The sequence below is a fragment of the Diorhabda carinulata genome, chromosome 7, assembly GCF_026250575.1.
Source record: "Diorhabda carinulata isolate Delta chromosome 7, icDioCari1.1, whole genome shotgun sequence".
In the NCBI taxonomy this organism is placed as follows: Eukaryota; Metazoa; Arthropoda; class Insecta; order Coleoptera; family Chrysomelidae; genus Diorhabda; species Diorhabda carinulata.
The window spans coordinates 25,148,883-25,162,631 of NC_079466.1; the positions used below are offsets into that span (position 1 = coordinate 25,148,883).

Genomic DNA, 13,749 nt, shown 5'->3' on the forward strand with positions numbered 1-13,749 from the left:
CGTCAATAATAAATCACATAATGATTTAATACATAAAATTAATTTGAAAATATATAATTTTCAATAGATTGCGACGTGATAACCAAATGTAATATATTATATATAAATACTTTTGATAATAAATATATATTTTACTGTAATCGATTTTGATTGGTTTTCTGTCAATTGTCATTTTTCTCTTACTACTAATGGCCTCAATATAGTATAATCGTGAGCTACATGATATCGAAGTTTCAACGGTGTGAATAAAAAATGTAGATAAAAGAGAGTTTATAAAAATATATTATATCAATTTCATCATTTTCAAAATAGTTTATCATACTTTTTTTGATATACATACGGAATAACAGTACTTTTAATTATATGTCAATATTTTAATGACGTAACTTCTTCTTTTTTATTTCGTCTTCTGCGTCACTTATCCGTATCGTTCACATGATGTGTACTTGAAATTTTAAATGTGTTTCCTATTTTGAAATAGATATGAATTTAATCTGTAGTGTTCATTAGTGTTGTGTCGTGAGCACTGAAGTACGGTAACCGTTAGTGTGGCATTTAGCATATTTCACATCATTATTATATTTATATATCATTTACTCCTAAAAATACTATCCAGTCAATATGTCTAGCACGAAAAACGGCTTAAACGGCTCGCCTAGAAAGAAACCTAGAACTGATACTGAAACTAAGGTTACTGTAGTTCTCGGGGCCCAATGGGGCGATGAAGGAAAAGGAAAAGTAGTGGATATGCTCGCCGAAGACGTAGATGTGGTTTGTCGGTGCCAGGTACGCGAATTTTTTTTCGTATTAATCAATATTATCTATAATTTTTTAATAAGTATTGGATAATATTTAGTTGAATGATATGATATTAAAATTAACGAGGGTTTTTTGTTTAGATTTCCAATACAATCAGGTGTTTTATATTTCATTGTTGATTGCATTATATAACAGTATATAAATGTCGTAAAGTATTTTGAAATTTTATTAAAATATACTGCGTGTTCTAATTTTTTGAGTAATTATTTACGTTTTTGTTGAAATTATTAAAATTTTTAGGGTGGGAATAATGCGGGGCATACTGTAGTCATTGAGGGAGTTGAATATGATTTCCACTTGCTTCCAAGTGGAATTATTCATCCCAATACCAAGTCTATTATAGGTAAGATCATATATTTAATAATTCACAAGGTTTAGGTACAGTTTAAATTAGGAATTTCCTATATAATATTGAAGTTTATATGCTAATTATATCGTTTTTTATCTACAAATTCTTATCACTCATATGTTTCATCATTGTATATAAAAATTGTGGGTAAAACCTGTTTTTATTGTCTGTATAAAATGTTTTATTGACTATTAAGATAGTGTGACATATTTTAATTATTGCTGTCTGTTATTATTCGCCTTTCAGTGGCTTTTACATGTGTTACAATAAAAAAAATATTAAATTACGACTTTCTAAACAACTTGACTTGAATTTTTTAACTAGTTTTTGAATCATGTGATTTTAAAACAAAACTCGTGCCAAATAACTCGAAAGTTGAGTTATTTCTTTCTAAATACAAAAACAAGTGTAATATTATCGATTTAATTGTATTTATAAACTGGATGTTGAAACCAGTAATAAATATTTTAAAAAAATAACCTAGAAATGGGGAATTAGTGATGTGTAAATCTTTTAAAATGTATTCAAGTGTAAAAAGTTAATAGTATTGTAACATAGGTTGAAATTTTTGTTTATTTTCATTATTAGTGAAAATATACAACAAGTAATAATTTATTTCCTAATTAATTAACTATTTAATACAAACTGTTTAGGTAATAATTATCGCCTATAACTGTAAACATTAATACAAATATCTGCCACGTTGCCAAGGTTAAAATTTTTCTCTATACTTACGGTCAAGGATTAATGAAGTTAGCACAAAAAAATATAATTAACGATTTAGTTTTTGACATTATTATCTTGATATATTAAGAAATGTTTTTTATACGTGGTAATAGACGAAAAAATGAAATAACATATTTTGGAAAACATAATTATGAATAGGATTTAATATAATGAAACGTGACAACGCTGTAACTTATTCTTCTAATCTTAAGAATGGACCATTCTAGAATGACGTCATTGACAGTTCGGCCATCTTTGTTCGGTGACTCACAATTTCATTTGGAATATTTGTAATGTAAACATTGGCGAATGTTTCATTTTTAAATCCTTAATCTCATCCAAATTTATTCGACAATGCTTCATTATTGTTTTGTTTTGAATTTTTCGTCGCGTGCTGAGTGATATAGCTCATTATTTTTCCGAATTCTTCCCCTTTTGATTAACAGAAGAAACCATTTAAATGCACTGTCAGACATCAGAAAAAATGTTTGTTTAGGAACTTTGAAACGGGGACCTTTAATACGCACTGCATAGGGGTCAAAATTGTTTATATAATTTCCATTATATCGGTGTACATTACATCACCGCTTAAGATCAAATAATACAGAGAGTGATTTCGAATATTAAGGCTTTCTTTATGTATGATTGTAAAATAAACATACTGAATATTATTTGTGAGATATCCCAGGTCCGATTCGTCGAAATAAAGGCAAATAAAAATACGAAAAACAATTGAAACAAAAGATATATATACATGTTAACAAAGGAAAATAAAAATTTTATGTGTCATTAAGGCAAAATGGCCGATTTGTCATAATCACGTGTTCTAGAATTGTTTTTATTGTGTTTCTTGCTGTTTTTTTGTATTTACAGAAAATTTTGTATGTTATTTTTTAAATCAAAATTTGATTAATTAGGTTGAAAGGTAAGTTTATGTTTTCTAAACCGTCTTATTTGATGAGTGTATGTTGGTGAATCATTGAATTGAAATACCTAAATCTATGTGATAGTTTACAAAAAATAAACGATAGAACAAAACTTCGTGTTCGGATATTTTAATTAACCAATTTTTTCAAGTTTAAAATCATTTCCATTGTTAAATAGTTAACAGTTGTAAAAACTATGCGTATTTTTAGGCAATGGCGTCGTCATACATCTACCGGGGATGTTCGATGAGATCGAAAAAAACGAAAAGAAAGGTTTGAAAACGTGGAAAGATCAACTGATTATATCAGATAGAGCTCATCTCGTTTTTGATTTCCATCAACAAGTAGACGGATTGCAGGAACAAGAAAACAACCAGAAAGGTCAAGGTTTAGGTACTACCAAAAAAGGTATTGGACCGACTTATTCTTCCAAAGCCACCAGAAATGGAATCAGAGTTGGGGATCTACTTGGAAACTTTGGACACTTCACTAAAAGGTTAGTGAACAATTTTAATTGTTTATATAAACTTTTATTGTACAAGTTTTCTTTTTTTATTTACTTATTATTAGATTTTATATATAAACAAGTTTTTTGTTAAAAACTAAGTATTATACGAATTTTTTCTAAATAAATTCATGTTGTTAATAAAATTTTGCAACTGCAGCGTGAAAAAATAAGGTTAGAGTAACACGTAGGAAATTTTTTTCATTTGTTTATTAAATATCAGCATTTATAGCCCGCCTGGATACTGCAGAATTATAAACAAACATTACATGTTTCTAAAAAGTGATAAATACAGTTCAATAATGATAAGAAGTCACCGAACTCGTCGATTTATATACGAGGGGCGATAAAAACATACATTACAACTGTTTATAGACACACCACAAATTTTGTGGTGCTTTTTAACAGCTGGTGTTGTAATGGACAGTGAAACCAAGACAACATGGCGGATGGTTGTGACGTCATTCCAAAATGACAATTTAAACGAATTGATAACGTTTTTTGACGTAAAACTTATTTATTTTAAGGTTATGTCGCGATTTTTTTATATTTCCGTTTTTATTGGTTGATGTTTGTGCGAAATTTCGTAAAAATGATCGTAATTGAACGGAAATATGTTATTTGGAATGTTTAGATTTCACGATTTGGTGAATATGTATCAAAGAATGTTTCCTTCTTTGAAAGTGGATACCGAATCGGAATTGAAGCGGTACAAGGAATACGCCGAAATAATCAGACCTCTCGTTAAAGATACAGTTTCTTATCTGGATAAGGCGGTTAGAGGCGGAAAGAAAATTTTGGTGGAAGGGGCGAACGCGGCCATGTTGGATATCGATTTTGGTAAATAGATATTTTGAAAAATTTATCGATTACGCAACGATATTGATTATTTTTAACACGTTCACTGCCGAATATATATTAATAATTCGAGAGATTCTAATTTTTTTTAAAATTACGTCCTAATTGACTTATTTTATTATTTTTTTGTTCAATTATGCCAAATTTTTTCTCAAATGTAGAGAATTAATATTTTTAATCTATTTTTTAAACAATCTTTATGAAAATTGAAAATAAAATTTTTTATTTGTTGGAAGTTTTTGGCTTTTTGTACTTTTTATTAATTTTTTTTAATAAATTTTAATTTTTTTTTATAATTAATGTTGAAATAGAAATTAATTATAAAAATAAATGAAAATTTAACGAAATTATTCACATTTTTTACGTTTTTTATTATTTATATTTTTCTCATTTTTTTCTTGTACAGATTTTCTTTATTTTTAATTTATTTTAATAATTATTTTTAAAAACGAATGATACTTATGGAAATTAATGAAAAATAAAGAAAATAATTTTTATTTTTCCGATTTTTCACCTTTTAGATAATTTTCTTGAATAAATGTTGATTATTTATTATTTATTTTCTGAAAATCGAAGAATTAACTATAATACTCTAATTTTTTATTTTTTTGTCCCCCTTTTCTTATTTTTTTGAATACATTTAATTTCAATTTTCATTATATTTCAATAAACAGAAATTAATCATTAAAATATACCAAAAATAAGGAAAACTGAATTATTTTTCTTTAATTTTCAATATATTTCGATAAATCACGTTAAATATAAAATTATTCTTTAAAATTGATTAAAAATTGAGGAAATTATTAAAAATTTCCAAATTTTTATATTTAATATGAATTTTATTTATTTTTTTTTAATTTCCAATCCAATTTCCAAATCACGTTAAAATAAAAATTGAATTCTAGAATGGACTAAAAATCAAGGAAATTAATAAAAAAATTTAAAATTTTTTATATTGTGGATATTTTTCTTTAATTTTCAATATATTTCGATAAATCACGTTAAAAATAAATAAAATTATTCTTTAAATTTGATCAAAAAATTGAGAAAAACATTGAAAATTTCAAATTTTTTATATTTAATATTAATTTTATTTATTTTTTAAATATATTTTTTTTAATTTCCAGTATATTTCAACAAATCACGTTAAAAATAAAAATTGAATACTAGAATGGACTGAAAATCAAGGAAATTAATGAAAATTTACCAATTTTTTATATTTTGAAACATTTTTAAATTTTTTTCGAATAAATTTTGTTAATTTTCAATGTCTCAACAAATCACGTAAAAAGTAAAAATTATTCTTCATAATTAACAAAAATTGAGAAAATTTTTTTTTTTTTATTTATATTGAATAATTTTTTTCAATTTTCAATACATTTCAACAAATCACGTTGAAATAAAAATTAAATACTAAAATGGACTAAAAATCAAGGAAGCTTTCAATTTTTTATATTTTAGATGATTTTTTCAAATTTTTTTGAATATTTTTATTTTCAATATTTTTCGAAAAATCACGTTAAAAATAAAAATTATTCTTTAAAACTGATAAAAAATTAAGGAAATTGTTAAAAATTTCTATTTTTTTTCAATTTTAAATCATTTTTTTTATTTTTTTCAATAAATTCTCTTAAATTATGTTAAAAATTAAAATTATTCTTTAAAATGGTGTAAATTAAAAAAAATCATCAAATTTTTCCAATTATTCTCTTTTTTTGGGAATTTTTATCCATTTTCTTGACTATTTTTTTGTTTTTATAAACATAAATCATTTATCCGTTATCTTATTTCAATTTTAATAATTTTTTTATACATTAGTTCAAATTAACGTATTTTATTTTCTATTTATTTCAAAAAATACTATTTGAAAAAAAATTATAAATCAAAAAATCCAGAAAAAAAAATAAAATAATGATAAAATCATAAAAAAAAAATTTTAAAAATCGTTAATAACTGTTTATTAATTAAAACATGAAATTAACCCTCTTGGACAAGTTAAACAACCCCCCGATTTATCCTGTAACAGGCAGTAAACGTGTTAAATATACGAAAAAAAATTTTACCACATAATTAAATACATCAAAATCACAACAACATAAAAAACATCAAATATTTCAAAGAAAAATTCCATTCAACATTATAAAGAGGTTATGTCATTCTTCTTTTCCCTTACAACAAGTCCTTTCACCATACAATTAACTAGTCAGTGAATATTCCGAACCGTAAATTATCAAATTCAATTTAGGTACGTACCCATACGTAACGTCGTCAAACTGCAGCGTCGGTGGCGTCTGCACCGGCTTGGGGATATCCCCCCATAGAATAGGAGACGTTATAGGAGTAGTTAAAGCTTACACGACGAGAGTCGGAGACGGACCGTTCCCAACAGAATTACAAGATGTAAGATTATCTCGAATAATGAGTCAAATAATTAACCCCAATTTTTCCTTTCCCCCCTTTGTTTTTCTGTTCCTTTAGGAGATTGGAGATTTGATGCAATCGCGAGGAGGTGAAATCGGCGTAACTACCAAAAGGAAAAGACGCTGCGGTTGGTTGGACATCGTATTATTACAATATACCAACATGATTAACGGCTATACCGCTTTGTGCCTCACCAAATTGGATATATTGGACAGTTTACCGGAAATAAAATTAGCCGTAGGATATAATTTGAGAGGAAAGAAAATCGAATATTTTCCTTCGACTGCAGCAGATTTAGCCGAAGTCGAGGTAACATTCCAAAAATACAATCGAATAATTATTATTAATACAAATTTTCAACTATTCACTGTATAATTCACATTTTCTTTTTCGAAATATTCATTTTCATCACATTAAATGACGTAATTTGACATTTGTTTACTTAACTCACTTCTGCACGTGTATTTATATGACGGGTAAACAGCCGCACGCCTTTTAACGGTTACATCTTCTATTTGTTGACATATCGTTTCTAAAAGAAGCTTATTGTAACCGGACATTATAACCACAAGCCTTGTGGTGGTGAAAAAAGTGCCAGAGCAATGAAATGAACATACAGAAGTTTCTACAATGTTCTAGAGTTATCACGAAGAGGCAGTTACTCATAGTAGAAAGTTACAAGCCTTGTGGTGGTGAAAAAAAGAGCCAGAGCAATGAAATGAACATACAGAAGTTTCTACAATGTTCTAGAGTTACCACGAAAAGCCAGGAACTCATAGTAGAAAGTTACAAGCCTTGGGGTGGTGAAAAAAAGTGCCAGAGCAATGAAATGAACATACAGAAGTTTCTACAATGTTCTAGAGTTATCACGAAGAGGCAGTTACTCATAGTAGAAAGTTACAAGCCTTGTGGTGGTGAAAAAAAGAGCCAGAGCAATGAAATGAACATACAGAAGTTTCTACAATGTTCAGAGTTACCACGAAAAGCCAGGAACTCATAGTAGAAAGTTACAAGCCTTGGGGTGGTGAAAAAAAGTGCCAGAGCAATGAAATGAACATACAGAAGTTTCTACAATGTTCTAGAGTTATCACGAAGAGGCAGTTACTCATAGTAGAAAGTTACAAGCCTTGTGGTGGTGAAAAAAAGAGCCAGAGCAATGAAATGAACATACAGAAGTTTCTACAATGTTCTAGAGTTACCACGAAAAGCCAGGAACTCATAGTAGAAAGTTACAAGCCTTGGGGTGGTGAAAAAAAGTGCCAGAGCAATGAAATGAACATACAGAAGTTTCTACAATGTTCTAGAGTTATCACGAAGAGGCAGTTACTCATAGTAGAAAGTTACAAGCCTTGTGGTGGTGAAAAAAAGAGCCAGAGCAATGAAATGAACATACAGAAGTTTCTACAATGTTCTAGAGTTACCACGAAAAGCCAGGAACTCATAGTAGAAAGTTACAAGCCTTGGGGTGGTGAAAAAAAGTGCCAGAGCAATGAAATGAACATACAGAAGTTTCTACAATGTTCTAGAGTTACCACGAAAAGCCAGGAACTCATAGTAGAAAGTTACAAGCCTTGGGGTGGTGAAAAAAAGTGCCAGAGCAATGAAATGAACATACAGAAGTTTCTACAATGTTCTAGAGTTATTACGAAAAGCCAGGAACTCATAGTAGAAAGTTACAAGCCTTGGGGTGGTGAAAAAAAGTGCCAGAGCAATGAAATGAACATACAGAAGTTTCTACAATGTTCTAGAGTTATTACGAAGAGGCAGGAACTCATAGTAGAAAGTTACAAGCCTTGTGGTGGTGAAAAAAAGAGCCAGAGCAATGAAATGAACATACAGAAGTTTCTACAATGTTCTAGAGTTACCACGAAAAGCCAGGAACTCATAGTAGAAAGTTACAAGCCTTGGGGTGGTGAAAAAAAGTGCCAGAGCAATGAAATGAACATACAGAAGTTTCTACAATGTTCTAGAGTTACCACGAAAAGCCAGGAACTCATAGTAGAAAGTTACAAGCCTTGGGGTGGTGAAAAAAAGTGCCAGAGCAATGAAATGAACATACAGAAGTTTCTACAATGTTCTAGAGTTATTACGAAAAGCCAGGAACTCATAGTAGAAAGTTACAAGCCTTGGGGTGGTGAAAAAAAGTGCCAGAGCAATGAAATGAACATACAGAAGTTTCTACAATGTTCTAGAGTTATTACGAAGAGGCAGGAACTCATAGTAGAAAGTTACAAGTCTTGTGGTGGTGAAAAAAAGTGCCAGAGCAATGAAATGAACATACAGAAGTTTCTACAATGTTCCAGAGTTATTACGAAGAGGCAGGAACTCATAGTAGAAAGTTACAAGTCTTGTGGTGGTGAAAAAAAGAGCCAGAGCAATGAAATGAACATACAGAAGTTTCTACAATGTTCTAGAGTTATCACGAAGAGGCAGTTACTCATAGTAGAAAGTTACAAAAAATGTGTTGATGATGTTATTGAGGTTTAGAATCAAATTGGAATGTGAAAATTCAGAATTACAACCAGCGGAAAAGAATTGAAGGTTTTTACCGGCTTAAGAAGTTTATGAATCAAATTGTGCAACCCTTAAAATTTTAATTTTATTATACTTAAAACACTTTGATAATCGATACTCGACATTAGATGTCACTTATTTACACCCGGAATACTTGTATATAGTCTTCTAATAATTCTAGAACATTATAGAAACTTTATAAGGTCTCTAATAGACGATTTCTGTCTAGAAGCTTCCGTACTTTTGTGGCGTGCGGCTGGATAACCGTCAGACTATAGTTTCCACTGCATTAAATTATTACTGGCACCTTAAGTTGGCGTGGCGTGGCGTGTAACTCGAGTTTTTATGATAATATAAAAGAATTGAGTGAAGTTTGTTGATTATTTTTGTATCGGTATTATTGGAATATGTGAAAAAATGTTGTAAATATGTTTAGGTTGAATACATATCGATGCCTGGATGGAAGAAGAGTACGGAGGATGTGAGGGAATTTAGTCAGTTACCGGAACAAGCCAAAAATTATGTTAATAAAATAGAGGATTTATTAAATGTTCCAGGTAAATGGATATTACGATTATTTTAATTAATTAATACATAATATATCAAAAATTAGATTTTTTTTATTTTTTTTTTTGTTAATAAATCGTTTTTATATAAAAAAATTGAAGATTAAATTGGAACTGAAATTTTTTCAACTAAAATCAAGACTATTTATCAAGAAAAATATAAAAAAATGTCTAAAAAATGATTTTTTTTGTATTATTTTACAGTTAAATGGATAGGAGTGGGGAAAAGCAGAGAATCGATTATAACGATTCAGGACTAGTGAATTTGAATTTTAGTCGAATTGTAATTTCTGTATTTTAAGCTTTAAATGTGAATTTTTCATTTAAACACTTCCGCAGTGATTCGGTACTTATTTTAATACCGTCATTTTTACAATTACATTTCAATATTTCTTCATATTTATAAAAAAGAAGAAGAGGGAAGACGTTTTCTTCCCTATCATATATTTTTCAAAATATTGAAAAATACTACAAAATTTTTTTTTTTTTTTAAATATTTTTGGTAATTGAATTTCCAACTTTTATGCCCTATAATTCGTTAAAGTGATGATTTAAATTACTAAAAATGTAATTGGCGACGGTTTTAATAATTTTTTCCATTTATAGGTATTTAACATTTTGCCACATAATCTAATCAAGTATTAAAAAACCAAATATCTTGATTTGTAGTAGAAAAAAATATTATTTTCCCCCTATACGATCATTTTTCAAAACAATTTTATTAAAAACGTTCAAATTTAAACCCCTATATATCAAAAATAAAATTATTTCTCAAGAACAGTTACAAATTTTACATCCTGTATATTGTGATTTAGAACAAGCTTGTAAATATCTATTTCGATAGTTTTCAATTCGACGCTCTGTATATTGATACAAAATTCTTTTTAACAAATTCCTAAATTTCGATTGTTTCGTTTTATTTTTTAAATTGAACACCCGGTATATTATGGATAAAGTAATTATTCTCGTATATTTGAAAAAAATCGTTTTTTTTAACTCAATTATGTTTTTTCAGATTTTTTTAATTTTTTTTTTAGTGACCCCCTCACCAATTATATTATGAACAAATTTCTCAACGTTTTTTTAGTTAATTGAAAATTTTCAATATTCTAATTTTATTATTAAAAATTATTTAAATTTTTGTAATTTAAAAAAAATATATAGAAAAACCTTGTAAATTGGGCCCCCATGAAAAAAATTACCGCACTAATTAAAAAAATCATGAAAAGAGCACAGTATGAAAATTTTTATCTATTTTCAGGTTTTCTTCAATTTTTTTTTCGTATGACCCCCTCAACTATTATACATTGAATAAATAAATTTCTCATTTTTTTTTGAGTCAATTGAAAATTTTCGATATTCCAATTTTATTATTGATTATTTAAATTTTTGTAATTAAAAACAAATATATAGAAAAACCTTGTAAATTGGGCCCCCATGAAAAATGGAAAGTATTACACTGAATGAACAATTCATGAAAAGAGCACAATATAAAAATTTTATCTATTTTCTGATTTTTTTTTAGTGACCCCCTCACCTATTATACAATGAATAAACAAATTTCTCATCTTTTTTGAGTTAATTGAAAATTTTCAATATTCTAATTTTATTATTAAAAATTATTTAAATTTTTGTAATTTAAAACAAATAAATAGAAAAACGTTGTAAATTGGGCCCCCAAGAAAAATACAAAAAAACCGCACTGAATAATCAATTCATGAAAAAAGCACAAATTTGCGTTTATTCTTTTTTTTTTTCAAAATTTTATATACAATATATACCAAACTTGTTAAAACATTGTTTTGTTGATTTGGGAAAAGCTTTCGACAAGCACAACTTGTTAACGCAATAAATATATTCGTTATTATACTGCTTATACATATTTTGAATAAATACCAGTACACCAAAACCGATTTTTATTTCATATATCGAAACCCTACCACTACATTTTGTCCTCTAAACTAACATCTGATCACCAAGGATTTTCTTATAACAAATGCGGCAACATCGCACGACTTTGTTAGCGAAACAATTTAGAATCGATTCCGAATCAGTTCGTAACGAATTTACAATCGCTGCAATAGGTCTACCATACAGTCAAAAATAACGTAACCTAACTTAATATCAAATTACGTCAGAGTTCACCGTTGCCAGTCTTAAAAAAATCGTGATCATAAGATCCAGATACCTTTAGACCAAGTATTGACATTGTATCTCAAAAATTATATATTTTAACAAAAAAATTCAAGAAAATCAGATCTGGATTAGCTCAAACGTTAAGCGCTCATAGTAAATTAGAATAGGGTTGGACTAGCTCCTATGATATATAAATAAGATCAGGGTCGGACTTGTTTAGATGCTTCTACTTATAAAACTTACCTTTCAACAGTTTTATTATTAATTTTAGTAAAAATACGACAAATAAATAACGAAAAATTTATTAATACTCAAGTATGTATCATTTTTCAAAATCAGAGCTTATATGTGGTATCATCATAACATGGTGAGGTTTAAATAAGTTGTAATACAGTTTATAACTAACATTTATTTAAATAAAAAAAAGAAAAGCTAGTGGCTGTCAAACGCTAGCGATCCTTTCACAGGTATCGGAATTTCCCCCCAATAAAATCTATTTCTTCCAGTCATCCTTCTCGTAGTCCCATTTGGAAGCCAGACCTTGTACAGGGTTGACTTGCAAATCAATCATACGTCTGAATTGTGCTTCCCTATTTTCTTTGTTAAAACTAGCAGGTAGAGGACTGTAAACTGAAAACCAATAAAGCAGATAGAAAAAACAATGCTTTAAAACCATTTGTTATAAATTTACCAAAAACTTTATAGAAGTAAAACAACCAGAAAGCTCCGGATAATATGACCAATCCTAAACCAATAACGGATTTCCATTCCCCAGTGGGAGCTTTAAATTCAGCAAAAGTCTGACAAAACGAAGCCCTGTACAAAGCTTTTTTTTCCTCTATGCTCAAATTCTTCCAATCGCCCTTCTCCTTTTCTCTCAAAGCCTGAAATGGAATTAAAACGGCTCACTAATGAAATTCCTGTCTGTATTAAAACTCTTACTAGTATATCGGAGTTTGGTTCCTTCCATCTAATTGCTGGTAAGGGAAAATCTGCTCTGTCGGCGTAACTTGGCTCGCCGTTGAATCCGTAACCCACAATTTCTCTTTTTCCAATTAGAGTTCTAGCGTAGCTGCTCATGGCAGAGGTTTGTCCAACGTTTTTTGGGACATGTCTAATCGCTCTTGCGGTTAAAGCAAGTAAGGCGGTTGCCATATTAATCTCAAAGAACAAGAAATAATATAAACTATGAATTATTACATAAATTGGGTTATACGTCCACTTCACGTTCGTATTACGTAAACAGTTATAGATAAATGTGGTTACTGATTTAGAGCAAATGTTAAGTGAAGGTAATATAATTCACAAATTAAGTCATAAATAGTATCAGGAAATAATTTTTTATTTAGTATAAAGTAAATACTTACAATTTTCACTTATACACTAGTTACAAAATGGCTTTTAGTTAAAATTACGATCACTTTAAAGATCGAAATTGACAAATGACAGCTTTCAATTAGTACGAAATGTGGCCTCTTTTTTATTGGTCTTCGTAGATGCTTTTTAGTTATTTCTTTGCGAAATTTCATATGAATTTAATTTAGTTCGAGTTTATTCACAATTTCAAATAAACAATGAAGCTGTTTGTTAGAATATAATTAAAAATCGCCTCTTCTTACTATTCTTTTGATTGTTTTACATAGAACTAGATAAATTTGGAAACTGTTGGTAACTCTCCTTCTACTGATGACAGGTCACATACTATAAAATTGTATTTTGTATATTTATGATTTAATTCGAGTATATTTGCAATTTTAGATAAACAATGGTGTTTTTTATGAAAATATGTTGAAAATTTACGTTCTTTCTAATCGTTGTACATAGAACTAGTATAATTTGGAGAACGTTGAAAACTCGTCTTCTACTGATGACAGGTGACATAATGTCAAAATGTATTTTTAGTGTTTACAAAACTTTTAAAGAATTGAA

The 13,749-nt window shown here is 28.4% G+C and overlaps 2 protein-coding genes across 2 annotated transcripts; one reads left to right on the forward strand and one right to left on the reverse strand.

Moving 5' to 3' along the window:
- The first annotated feature begins 393 nt into the window (after positions 1-393).
- LOC130896625 (adenylosuccinate synthetase) lies at positions 394-11,593 on the forward strand. Its single transcript, XM_057804826.1, has 8 exons — positions 394-786; positions 1,060-1,162; positions 3,031-3,316; positions 3,960-4,165; positions 6,429-6,583; positions 6,662-6,913; positions 9,555-9,675; positions 9,889-11,593. The coding sequence occupies exons 1-8, from the start codon at positions 622-624 to the stop codon at positions 9,942-9,944; spliced, it is 1,344 nt and encodes a 447-aa protein (XP_057660809.1). The 5' UTR covers positions 394-621; the 3' UTR covers positions 9,945-11,593.
- Positions 11,594-12,214: 621 nt separating this feature from the next.
- LOC130896633 (cytochrome c oxidase subunit 4 isoform 1, mitochondrial-like) lies at positions 12,215-13,288 on the reverse strand. The gene is made up of 4 exons (XM_057804838.1): positions 13,188-13,288; positions 12,763-12,981; positions 12,512-12,704; positions 12,215-12,450 (listed from the first exon to the last, which is right to left on the reverse strand). Exons 2-4 carry the CDS (start codon positions 12,973-12,975, stop codon positions 12,314-12,316), a joined length of 543 nt encoding a protein of 180 aa, XP_057660821.1. The 5' UTR covers positions 12,976-12,981; positions 13,188-13,288; the 3' UTR covers positions 12,215-12,313.
- Positions 13,289-13,749: the final 461 nt, after the last annotated feature.

Coding starts and splice junctions, on each gene's coding strand:
- LOC130896625 (XM_057804826.1), top strand. CDS start 622: ATGTCTAGCACGAAAAACGGCTTAAACGGCTCGCCTAGAAAGAAACCT. Junction 787..1,059: donor ATGTGGTTTGTCGGTGCCAG/GTACGCGAATTT, acceptor TAAAATTTTTAG/GGTGGGAATAATGCGGGGCA. Junction 3,317..3,959: donor TTTGGACACTTCACTAAAAG/GTTAGTGAACAA, acceptor TGGAATGTTTAG/ATTTCACGATTTGGTGAATA.
- LOC130896633 (XM_057804838.1), bottom strand. CDS start 12,975: ATGGCAACCGCCTTACTTGCTTTAACCGCAAGAGCGATTAGACATGTC. Junction 12,705..12,762: donor AACCAAACTCCGATATACTA/GTAAGAGTTTTA, acceptor ATTCCATTTCAG/GCTTTGAGAGAAAAGGAGAA. Junction 12,451..12,511: donor TTACTTCTATAAAGTTTTTG/GTAAATTTATAA, acceptor ATTGGTTTTCAG/TTTACAGTCCTCTACCTGCT.